This window comes from Pagrus pagrus, assembly GCF_965226575.1.
Source record: "Pagrus pagrus genome assembly, chromosome: 4".
Taxonomy (NCBI): Eukaryota; Metazoa; Chordata; class Actinopteri; order Spariformes; family Sparidae; genus Pagrus; species Pagrus pagrus.
The window spans coordinates 19535841-19548881 of record NC_140188.1 but is presented as its reverse complement, the minus strand read 5'-3'; the positions used below and the strand labels follow the sequence as shown (position 1 = coordinate 19548881).

Here is a 13041-nt window from a genome sequence, read left to right as displayed (position 1 = left end):
GCAAACTATGTAAATATGCAATTTAAATGTGTACATTATCAAAATAATATGTTTAACCGACCTAATAGTTCAGGTGCCAACTAACGAGGGTAGCAACGATCAATCAAACTAATCATGTACATCCCTAATTTAAATTCAAACTAAAAGTGACAAGCTCCTGATAAAGAGTTACCATTGTGTTCTGAATCAAAGGCCATATTTTCTTGTGAAGTGACATGCAAACAAGTTCAGGTGTATGGATGGAAAATGTAAGGAGTACTGTATCAAAACAAGATGACACCTGATGCACGTTCTGTTTCATTAGTGAACAACTCTAAATGTCTTCAGACTTTCTTGATGTGAAAACACCATTTCCACAGTTATCTGCGCTTGTACGATGTAACTGCCTTTAAAGGTTTGGGATGTGAGCCAATGAGACGTCTCCTGCCACATCAATACAATGCAAGTCTGTTGGGACTGCTTCTTTAGTCAAAAGGTCCCTAAACTGTCAAAACTCTTCACTTGCTTTGTACTGGGGTGATAGCAGAAGCCTCTGAGACAAATGCAGTGTCTCCAAACCTCATACAATAAATATTAAACTATTCGCATGGCTGGATACCACAAGGTGTAAGTGGAGAAATGTGTTTTTTGTGATTTGGGTGAACTGACCCATCCTCACATTACAGCTTGAGCACAAAAACATCCCTATAAAACTCACCAGCAGCACTGAGCCAGGTGCTGGCATCCTCTGATGTGAACAGTCCCTCTTCTAACTCCCTGAAGAAGCGTTTGAGTGTGTTGGAGACGTCGTCCACCTGGTGCTCTCCCTCTCTCAGTCGAAGACTGCGAGCGTCACGACGGAATCTCTCGCATAGCGCTGCCACGCGGGAGTTCACACCACTCTTGCGATAGATGCCCTCAGACGTCAAGCCTGGAAACAAAAACAAGCATACACAGACAACATGATGTTAAAAACACAGGCAATACACGGACTTCATGTTAAACCACTGTAGGGTTAAAAATAAAAAGCACTGTTTCTCTAACATGATATATGTGGTCCAGTAAAGATTTTGTCAACTGAACTTATAAGACCTTAAAAACAAGAAAAATACAGGGTACTCCAACTAAAAACTAGACTTATTTTCTAGACAAAGTCCCTTGAGGGGAAATTATGAAGATTAGGTTTTAAGAGGATCCATAATCCATATTAATGCAACACTAGAGATTAGTTAGAAGGACACAAAATGAGGCTATTCAGTTTTAGATTGTTTTATGAAACATGGCAACACTCTGCTGCACTAAACCTAAAAATATTCATCAATGTATAATCCATCATCAGTCAGTCGGACCGACTTCTGAAGGCAAATAAGAACAAATCAGCAGGATATCTGCCGTGACATCGTTTATGGTGGGGGATGGAGACAGAACAGCAAAATGCTTACACTGAATTTTCTTAAATTATAAAATAAATAAACTGTCCTGGGTGTGAAACACTGCACAAATGACTCAGTGCAAGTTATGTCCAGCAGAGGGCTTCTACTCATCACTGCTTGCTTTTCCTTTGTCCTGTTCTTCTGTTAGCTGCTCACAGTGGCAATGATTCATGATAAAATTCTGTTTCAAACAATTATGTCTGTCCACTTGGACTGTAGTTTCTCATATGGCTACAAACATCAGGAGTTCAGAAGAAGTCATGTATATTGCACTTGAACACAACACAAAGGATGATTTGATTTTCAGATGTTACAGTGTGTCATGACAAATGACAACTACTGGTAGTTGCTACATGCAGGTGAAAACAACAGGACAGTTCCACCCTGGTTTCCCAGAAAGCTGTCTAGAGGGATTAACATTGACAAAATAGGAAATATCAGCATAATGAAGCCTGTACACACTTGTGGTAAAGAAGGAAACACAAGTGTGTACATTCAGTGGAGGGAAGTGTCGGAGTGAGAGGAGGAAAACTGACAGAATGATCAAAGGGAGATAAAAGGCGTTGACAGAAAGTGACAAAAAAGCAGGTCAGCTGGTGCAGGTGGGAGGAAGACAAAGAATGAAAAGCCAGATAAAAAAGAGAAAACAAAAGAGAGGCAAAGCAGTAAGGAGGGAGCAAGAGGAGAAATGGAGGTGGAACAGAGTTGTTTTGTTGTCTTGCGGTCCGTTGGTCTCTGGCAGAGCCACAACTCCTGCAATTATAGTCACATGAGGACACAAAGTGCCAAGTGTACACACACAGAAACTGCAAGAAAGACCACAACTGCACACATGTCAACACAGTGTGTGATGAAGTGAGCGCTGTGACTCTTTAACCGTCTGTGTGAATCTCTGCAGGTCTCTCACCGCACTGTGTGATGTAGCCGATGCAGCTGTGCACTATGACAGGTATGTCTGTCTCCGTCAGCTGCTGCTGGCTCAGCGTGTCTCCTCCACTCCCTGCTGCCGCCTGGATGGCCGTGCACCAGTCGGCGAAGTCCAACTTCCTCTCTCCCTCTATGTACAGAGTTCTAAATAAAGAGAGAGGCAGACGTTAAAATCCAACAAGTGGAATCAGAGATGGAAAACAGCATGAGAGTGAGGAGGGAACATGGAGAAAAGACCAAAAATGATTTAATGAAGATTACATTTTCTAAAAGAAACAAATTATCATACTATTGACTGTACACTTCTAAAAGTGGCTCAACTTAAGCATCACCATTGTAACAAAATTTAAATCCCTCCTCTCACCTTCCTCTCTCCACCAGAACCAGCACCTCGTTGTCTTGTTGAATCGCTGTAAAACACAAACACACAGAAATCACATTATTCCAGACAGTCATGCCTTTTAAACACTTATGTTTATGCTTCACACTACTGGATTTCATACGGATATGTTTATTTCTGCTCTGTCAATCATCACTCTGAGAACTTCCACCCTGCCACTGCGTGTGTGCGTGCCTATCTATGTGTATTTATGATCATGTGTCTCACTCACAGAGTTCGTTCAGCTTCCGGAGGTGGATTTCCTCCCCCTGGCTGTCGGCCAGGTAGGCGTGAAGTGTGGAGCCCACCAGAGCGAACCAACCGACCTTGGATGTTTGTAGGTTCAGGCCGTCCTTACACTTCAGACGCCCGATCCGTTCAAAGCCCAACCTCAGTAAAGGCTCTGCGGTGGCCGGAATAAAGCTCTGCAAGTAAAAGGAGAACATTGCTGCTTTTGTGACACAATACACATTAATCATCGTTTCCCTTTTCTTTTGATGATGATTTAACCACTTCAGTCTGTGCATTACTGAAACCCTCTGAGAAAACAAATACTAATTAAATTGCTAGAAAAAGTCTTGTACTTCAATAGAAGGGGGATTGCTAGACACATGGAGCGAGGCATGTGGTCAGTAACTGTGCAACAAATTCACCTTAGGGTCGGGTCATACTGTCTTTGTGGCTAGACATGCAGGAGCCATGGCTGTACTGTAAATCTACCATCTTGGCATTTATGTCTTGCGATGCTCAGTTAGGCAGAAGTGGACAATAGCTGCAATTTATCTTCGTTCAGCCAATCCAGCATCATGCATATCGTTATACTGCTGCAGAACTCTGACACATGCAATTGTTTTTATTACTGAATTTTTAACAGACATTTTGTTTATTTCAGCAGTTAAGAGAAGCAGGTCACAGTAACTGTCGCTTCATTTCACACCACCACCATCAGCTGAAATGATCTCAGCTGTTCTGAAGGAAAATAACTGTCACAGGAAACAAGTCAGCATTAGCTAGCCCTGTCCTGACCACTAGGCAGCCTTTCCCGCCTCTACTACAGCAGCGACTGCAAAGCTTCCACTTATCAGAGCTCCCCACTCTCACTACAAAAAAATTAACATTACCATGTCAAACCTTCCTTCTGTATCTGAGGAGAACGGAGGAGATTTGTGCTTGTGATTCCAGACCGTAATGTGTATCTAGTGGTTACCTTGGCAATAGACTTGACCCATTCCTTGTGGCTGTCTGGGTCATCAGTGCCAAACAGATAGAGACGCTCAGACTCGGAGTAGAGTTCAAAGGTATGGTCATACCTGAGGGTTAGAAAGAATGTTATGAGGAAGAGAGTCGGAGGAGGCAAAGACAGAGAAAGAAGTCATTTTGCCAGTTTGTGTTTGTGAGTGTGTACCCGTGTTTCTCAGGCGGTTCGACAGCCAAGCAGACGATCTCTGAAGCTTTCAGAGCTCCGTTGGGGTTCGAATTCTTGTCACTCTCATAGTAGCTGAATGTGCCGTCATTCAGCGTGCACCAACGACGACTGAACTCTACATGGAGGGGACAGATAAGGATTAACCAAACATAATACGGCATCTTTATTGTATGTAAGTGTTAGTAGGTTACCTTCTTTGCCCTTGCGCTCGGTGATAGCCCGAGCCATGGATGCTGTCTTGAACAGGAAGCCATTGTGAGACACACAGGTTGGTGCTGAGTAATGTATCGGGTCCATGTCCCCGACCACCTCTGACCGTGGTAGCTCTGCAGGAGAACAAACAAACAAGAAAGTTAAATAACGCAAAACCTATTATACAGGCTGTCATCTACTGGGAAAATACAGAGAAGCGCATCTGGTAAAGTTAAGTGGAAAATGGTAAACACCCAAAACCCTCGTGGGTATGAAAGGAATGTATGATTTGTTTTCCAGCAATAATGACATTTTTCACATGTAACACAACCAATGTCACTGGTACAAAATTGGCACTTTGAAGAAATTATAAGGAATAAATATTCTACACACAATCAGTTTGACAGTATTATTGTGACACCAGCCGGACAATATACACGCACAAAATAAGAAGCACATGTAAAGCAAATATTGTGTGAAAACATGTGAAGACCCTGCTCAACCATTATGTAATCATCATTAAAAATGATGCATATATAGTAATACTGTACCTGTGTTGAGATTGCGGCTAATTAACTCCGCCTGTAAGGGTTGTGAGTGAGCGTTGGCCAGGGAGAGAGGGGAGGGCCAACTTTCCATACCAGTTGAACAATTTACATCTGCACCGCAGAATATCAGGCTTAACGTCTCCAACACATCACTGCACTGCACATTTATACATAGAGCCTAGAGAGAAGGAGAGAGGAGGAGAAACACAACCGAAAGACACATGATTAATTTTCTTATAGTATTTGTAATACTATTAAACTCCAGTCTGATGCTGAAACATCACAGAAGGAATAAAGAGAGTGTGCAAGGAAGAATGCAGCGTCAGTGAGACGGAGCCAGAAAGAGATAAAAAAAAAATGAGAAAGGATGATACTGAACTGATAATAAACTGATGACTTGTACTACAGCCCTGCAGCTGCTGACCTGGCTTTTAATGTAGTCATGTGATCCCCTGTCAGCTTTGTTTCGAGGGAAACAGCTGAGGTCAAACTCAGTGTGTCGGTGTAGGCAGGATTTAAAACCTGCAGCAGGCCCTCTACTCATCTACAGCCTCCAACTTGTTGTTGTTGTTGGAAAATAAATATACTGTGATGTCAATAAAAAACTCATTATTTGGGGATTTCGACCTGTGGAGGTTATTATTATGATTTAACCACCATCATATCTCAAATGTTTTAAGTGCTGTGCCAGTTGTTGAGCGCTCTCTAAATCCACTGTATGCACATTTAATAACAAAGCAACCTGGAGCCATTTTATAGTGATTAATCTGTAAGTCCCAGTGAAGCTCTTTCTTCATTTCATAGGAGCACTGCTGAAATGAATCCAACAGGAAAGGTCAAGCTAATTAGTCTGAGAAACTTTAGCTCCTCTTTGTGTGGGGCTACAGGTATTTAGAGATAGATTTGGTAACTGTCATGTATTTCAGTGGTACTGAAGTAGAACATTTGCTGTTTATTTTTTTTATTTATGTTTTTTAAAGGAACTATTGAGGCATTTCCAAGATTTACTTTACATACAAATGGACCAATTATAACCTCTGAATGTGCAGCATGAAGCCATATGACTAAAAACAAAGTTCAGACGTAAATATATATATATATGTTTGGTGGTAAATAAAATCTTACGTATATCTTTGGCAAAACAGAAAAACAATAATTTGTTGAAAGTTGAAAACAAATACAGACTGAATGCAGAAGACAAAACCACGGTTTTACTTTCTTGTGTTGTGGATCATTATCGTCATTTGGAGATAATTTGGTTATAAACTAAATGGTGACAAACAAATACAGATTTCTGTTCGTGACAACAGTAACACATTTTGTAGAAATACTGTAAACCCAGATGTAAAGAAAGCGGAAGGAGGGGGAGGCACAATAGGAAAGATTTTAGGACTGAGAAAAGGAAGATGCAGTGTTTTTACAGCTGAGGAACTCAGACTCGTGCAATCTCTCCCACACACAGACGCACACACACACACGCACACGCACACGCACACGCACACACACAGACGCACACACACACACACAAAGTCTGTCTTCTGTTAAAACCAATAAGCTCTCTTGGATCCGATTGAGAAATTCCACAGAACTCTGTCACATATACAGACAGAACCCCTCCTCTATTTAAGCACCGTTGAGCCTCTACACAAACACATACAGACAAACAAACCAATTAACACAGATTAAAATTACACAAGAGCCCCCTACACACACACACACACACAAACACAAACACACACACACACAGATAAAAGACATCGAGACCAACTGCATTTCTGTCTCACGCACCAGTGAAGACATCTGAACTAAAAGGCTGTAGTCAGCCATCTGGGGAGGAACACGTCCACTCCAATAATCTCATCATATGGATCACATGAGTGCCATGATAGAGCTGGTATATAGGTCTTGGTAATGTTATTTCAAGCTACATTCTAGGTACTTTAGTGGCTGCAACAGTCTGCCAATGTTTTCAGCATCTTTCTCTATTTATATATGTTGCAGTTGACAGAGGTAACATTCACCTGTAGACTTGACTGAACATCTTAAGGCTAAAAACGCATAAGAAGAGGTATAAAAACAAAAAATGTTAAGATGGAGAACAAAATCAACTTACTAGAGTTGTGAATGCCGAGTCAAATGTCATTAAAATGTATATATTTTACAATTGTCTCTGTGTATTGATTCTTAATTTTGATTTCATCATAAAATAAATCCCTTAGAATAAACATTGATTGAAACCGATATACCATATTTACAAACACAGCTGATAAAAATCTGCCTTATCTTCTTGGCAGGTACTCAAAAAAGTCTGGCTGCCTGTTTGCTTTGACCGACTGTAAATGCTTGTTTTGTCTTTCAATAGAGCTAATCACATCATGTTGTAGCAGAAATCAAGAGGAAAGGGAAAAACATACAGTATTTTATTTTAAAACTTTGGAATAGGGGCGGATCGAGTTAATGTCATATCTGATCAGGGTTGAACTAAAGTAGAGGGTAAGAGGACAGAGGTGAGGGAGTTGAAAAGATTTACTTTAGAGTCTGGATGCCGACAACATGAAAGAACAGAAGGAAAAGTGCAGCACTATCTTGGAAAACTGAATCAATGGGGAACAAGGTGCTAGACAGAGTGTTGATCCCTGGAGTAGGTTTGATGGACATTTTGTATTTTCACCTTTTTCTGCTTGGATGTGGACATTTTCTCCTTTCTCACTGTCTCCAGCAAGCATTCACTGTCTTCTTGTCTTTTAATTCTGCAAACTCCTTTTTCTCATATTTGGGAAAACTGCACACCAGAAATAAAAACATGGCTTTAGCTTGCTCTGCGTCACTAAACCTATAAGAGAAAAATGGCTGCCCATTTGCTGACTCCCATTTTATCCACTTAGATCATCACCGTGACCGGACCATCATGTTTATCTGTACTGGCTGATGTTACAAGCCAACAAAGTCAATACTTCAGATCAATCCCTGCAGGCCAGGCCATATCATTATATAATGTCCTTTGACCACAGGCACAATGCAGGTCAGAAACAGTTCATTGCTGCAGGTACAGATCAATGCGATGTGACGTTTTGTGTTGACATATTCCTCATCCAAGGCTGTGTGTGTCACAGTAAAAATGAACAAAAAGAAGCCTTCTGTCCCATGTGGACAAGCATATGAAAACTACGTTGTGTAAATAGGTCAGTGTCCTATAAAGTATCAATAGAGAGAAGTGAACCAATCAGCACAAAGTACAGTGAGGAAATGGCTTTGAGTGTTTGAGGACCTCACGCCCTCCAACATCTGCTGCCTATGAAACAGGGAGTAATGTAATAACGCATATAGAGACACATACACAGAGAGAGCGAGAGAGGGAGAGAGAGAGAGAGGGAGAGAGAAAGAGAGAAGGGAATTCAAGAATCTTTCCCAATTTCCCCCGAGAGAGAGAGAGTGAGAGAGAGAAAAAGAGATTGTATCTGGGTGTGTCTGAAATCACAGGCCTCCATCTGGCTTCTGCAGTTATATGGGGCAGAAATGGAGGAAAAGGGAGAGATGAGAGGCACAGAAGAAAGAAAAATATTGTGAAAGGAAGATGAAAGCGAGGGCACATTAATCAGAGGCTGATTGTACTTGGCTACAACTCAACACAATACACTCAGAGCCCCTAAAGTACGGACACGAACATACGCAGCTGACTCTGCTTTGTCCGTTTAAGTGTAAACTGGACATCCAAGCAAAGATACACCCACATTTATATATGTGTGTGTGTACGCATGTCCATATATTAAATCCAGATGAGGTAGAGCAGTTATCCACATATGTTCCATCATTACCTCACCAGGGAGATGGAGGTGAAAATCCAGACGGATGTAGAAGGGGAGGAGAAGAATGAATGTGACATGGAGGAAAAACAGAAAGGCAGACGCACACAGAAAAAGACAGACAATGAGGGAGGGAATGAAAAGCACTTAGAAATAAACAAGAAACCAGATCACATCTCCCTGTACAATCGACAAGGATTTATGACTTTAAATCCTCCAGTGTGAAGGAGGAGATGAGAGCTGGAGAAGGGAAAACAAGAAGGAGCTCCAGCAGAAAGAAAGTGTGAGGGAGATGGAGCTTTTCTTCTGTGGAAGCCACTTTCCAAAACTATAAAAGCACAAAAACAAGCCTATAAAGAGGTTTTTACTATTGCCTCTCAGCTACGTCAGTTTGCTATAATAAGTACCAATATAAATGTCAACATAGGCACAACAAACACAAGCTCAAAAAGACTTGGATCAGTCGTGGTGGTCCAGGTGGGAAGATGTTAACTCATCTGCTGCCGACTTGAACAAAACTGGGATGTGTAATCTAATTAGGGATCATAAACAAGATGGTAAACAGCTTTGTTTAAAGAAATGCAGCAAGGCTGCATGATAATATGAGCCTGAAGAAATAATAATTCTTCTCAAACCTTGGCACACATACTCTCAAACTGTCAACACTTCTCTCTGTCTACATTTCTCTGTCTTGTCAAGCTCCACCCTGTGCTCTTAGGTTTCTTCTTACAAATATATCAAGGAAACCACCAAACAACAAAACATTTCTGATGGATCAATCAAAAGGATTTAAAAAGAAGGCTCAAAAAGCAGTATAATTTTGAAAACCATGGAGGAAGTATACACACAGAAAACCAAACGAGAATGAGTTCCTGTTGTTCTTGCAACAAAATGAATGAATGAAAGACTGTTGAAAACATATATAGTTGACTACCTAGTGTAAAAGAGTGAAGAAAGAAAGCAAGAGGCAAAGAGAGAGGGGAAGCAAAGTGAGAGGGACAATGATGTCCATTGACCGAGGTGAGCCTCTATCATCTAACTTTGACTACACAGTGAACACATGGACACACACAGACAGAGGGAGCAACACAAACCAAAAATGCAAAAAAGGCACACAAACATGCCTACACACACATTAATATGCATGTTAACGTATTTCAGCCCACTCTAGTGAAATACATACACACAATAACTCTAATGTGCTCACTAACATAGAGCTACAGTACAGCAGTCCTTAAAGTCTCCAGACAAAACTATGCCCCACAAACACATTCAGCTGCACTGAGATCACATACTGTCACAGATCCAAAGTCCATGTTTCCCTCCTCTAACTTATATTCATTGAAAAACATATGAACACTAACATTTTTTACAGATATAAAAGTACAAGATCACATACAAAACATTCAACACACTTTCACTACCCTCTCCTCCAGCTCACCAGCACACACAACCTTACCTGTAAGTTTTCAGTTCCTTTCTGTCAGAATGTGAGTCGACATACAGAAGAAGTGCACACACAAAGTTGCAAATTCAACAGAAAACACGTACTTTGTGGTGTTTCAGTGTGGGAGAAAGTTAAGGGAATACTTGCTACTTACAAATAAGAAAAGAGCCAGGAGAGAGGAGAGAGGAGATCAACTTTCCTCAGCAGACCCGACCAAACAATGAGGAGGAGAGGTGGAGTCAAGAGGGGGGAGGTGGAGTTACAGCACATTCCGGCTTAAGCAGTGAGTAATGATGTCACAGTCAGGAAAAAAGGAAAAACAAAGAAGAAAGGAAACAGAGAAGAGTCGGTAAAATCCAGGACTAGATGAAGAAATCTGAATCAGAAATCTGGTCTGAGATTGCGCACTAACTTCTATTGCCCATTCACTTTCTCTCTCTCACACACACACACACACGCTCTCACACACACACACACACACACACACGCACACGCGCACACACGCACGCCTCAACTTAACCGCATGGTTAAAACAAACACATTGCAAAAGCTTTTATTTCTTAAGACACACCCAAGGGAAAGAGCAACGCAGAGCTGAAGAATGTCAAGTATTTGATCCGGGACAGAGAAGCGCAGGTAGATCAGTAGTCATCAGAGTCAATATCTGCTAGAAATGAGGGTAAGTTCCTCATTCAGTAAGACAGAGAGAGATAATGCTCTCAAGAGACAGTCAGAAAATAGTTACAGGAAAAAGAGATAGTCATCATGGAGGAGGCCTAAATGAAAAGGGGAGGACCAGCAGCTGGCCAAAAACAGCTTTAAATCAAACAAGCAGTGTGTGTGTGTGTGTGTGTGTATAACAATAAGAAAACTTCCTTTATCTCCTTCTGCACATCCCAAACGCAGTGATTCACAACAGTTAGACACACAAACAGTCACACACAGACAAGGTTGAACGCTTGAGGGAGGAAAAATAGAAGTGGCAGTCAGGTGCTAAATGTGACTCACTCACACACTCAGTGCGTCTGTGAGCAGTCCACATTGTTTGCGGTTAAGTGGGTTAAGCAGCTAATGAGTGACCAGGCTGGGTCGGAAACACCAAGGCATTTACTGCACACAGTGGAGCACAGCGATGGCACAATATAAAAGCCCTCACTCCAGACATTCCCAAACAGTTCCCAAACGTCCTACTTCTATTTTTTTCCTGACCAGCTTTATCATGAGAGGGCACAGCCAGTGATACTTTATATCTGAGCCCCTGAAGACAAGGACAGATACCCAGTTTGTCCATCCTGAGAGGGCTGTGCAGTAATTCCTGGACTACAATGTAATCACAGTTCCCACACCTTTTCGGAAACTTCCAAGGACCAATTACCTCAAATTTAAGGAACAAAAACAGGGCATAGTTTGAAACACAGATCAAGGTTAATTACTTCTACGACACTGAGACTTTTTTCATAATGAGAACTAGCAGAGAGAAGCTTGAATGTGCAAACACTTCTCAACTGTGCTGTGTGTGACAGTGATGGCAGAAACCTGCAGGAGACGCATGCAGACAGCGGAACGCAGCTAATTTTACGTTTATTAAGAACTTGAATTTTTGTTCTTGCATAAAATATCTAAATCAATCAAATATCATTCAATGATAAATGAACAGATTTTTCCCCCCCCTCAAATTTAGAAACTTTCAAGGATTTAAAGGACCCTTGGGAACCCTGTGTAACATCACTCCTACACAGAGACCACTGCCTATGTTCTTACACTCTTGAATGCGCTTAAATGTTTTGCAAACACTAGTGACTCAAGGGCGAGCCAGGAATTAACTAGTTTGAAACCTGCATTAATGTCATTCTGTCTGTGTTTCATTTAGTTAAACTCTGAACGTCAGAGATTACTGCAGTCTGCTCTTTACACATTGGACTTAATCAGGGATTCAGCCAGCTTTTGTAATATAGGGACCTGCGTTCCACTCCAACTGCAGAGAGTTCAAATCAGTTCCTTGAATGTCCCAATTTAGGTTCCTGTGACAGATATAGCGTGTTTGAATCAACTGCTGACTAGACGAGACTGACTATTTTAAAAGTCACTGATCTGAAAGATGTGACAAGTTACATACTTTTATAGCGTGTGCTGAATACTTTCACATTTGCCTAAAATAAGATTACATGCTCTTCTTAGTGAGATATTGGGCTCTAAAAAGTGCATTAAAATCAAGGGACAAATTTTTTCTGTTCGTTTTAAGTGGTTTCATTTGAAAAGTCTGTTTTGTTGTCTCCGTCTCTCTTTCTCTATCAAACTAGTCAGTACAAGAACAAACGCTGAGAGGACTAAAACATACAAAATATAGTCGATTCTTTATTCTTAGAATCTTAGTCATGGTCTGAGTAGTGAAAATGCAGATGTGCAGTGTATGGTGTGTGTACAGTATATGACTGGGCACACGCAAAATCCAGTCACAACCAAGGCTGTGATGCTTTAAAAAAGGTGGAGTGCGGTTAAGTCATAGTGGATTGCTAAACCAACCATCTCAACTGCCTCTACACCCTCCCTATGTTCAAAGCCTTTCTTACTCAAGCTGTGTTGACCAACTCTAACTCTAACCATAGAAAATAGTGTAGATTCAAATCCGAACATGAGGGTAACACTGATAAAAGAACACAATAAAATCAGTGATTTCAGCTTACATTGTTGAGCTCTCCCTGGTTTCCATACAGAGGGTGGTACTTCCTGTATTTGCCCTGGCGGTATTTGTTGCCGATGAAGCGCCGTCTCTCTTCGCTGCAGCTAGACGGTGTCAAGGCTTCACTTGGTGGGACGTTAGCTGCCCAGAAACTGTTTACTCGCTCGTTGCCTAGCAACAGGAACACCTGCACCACAGGTAGGACACAGGAGAAGTATTTCCACATT

The 13041-nt window shown here is 41.4% G+C and overlaps 1 protein-coding gene across 1 annotated transcript in view; it reads right to left on the bottom strand.

Moving 5' to 3' along the window:
• arap1 (ArfGAP with RhoGAP domain, ankyrin repeat and PH domain 1) overlaps positions 1–13041 on the bottom strand; it is a 54017-nt gene that overhangs the window by 14551 nt on the left and 26425 nt on the right. Inside the window, exons 13-21 of the mRNA XM_084351966.1 lie at positions 12819–13001; positions 4888–5062; positions 4336–4470; positions 4124–4259; positions 3926–4028; positions 2951–3143; positions 2704–2749; positions 2320–2483; positions 698–910 (exon numbers count right to left, since the gene is read on the bottom strand). Of these exons, the coding sequence (XP_084208092.1) occupies positions 698–910; positions 2320–2483; positions 2704–2749; positions 2951–3143; positions 3926–4028; positions 4124–4259; positions 4336–4470; positions 4888–5062; positions 12819–13001 (1348 nt within the window). The remainder of the gene's footprint in view (positions 1–697; positions 911–2319; positions 2484–2703; positions 2750–2950; positions 3144–3925; positions 4029–4123; positions 4260–4335; positions 4471–4887; positions 5063–12818; positions 13002–13041) is intronic.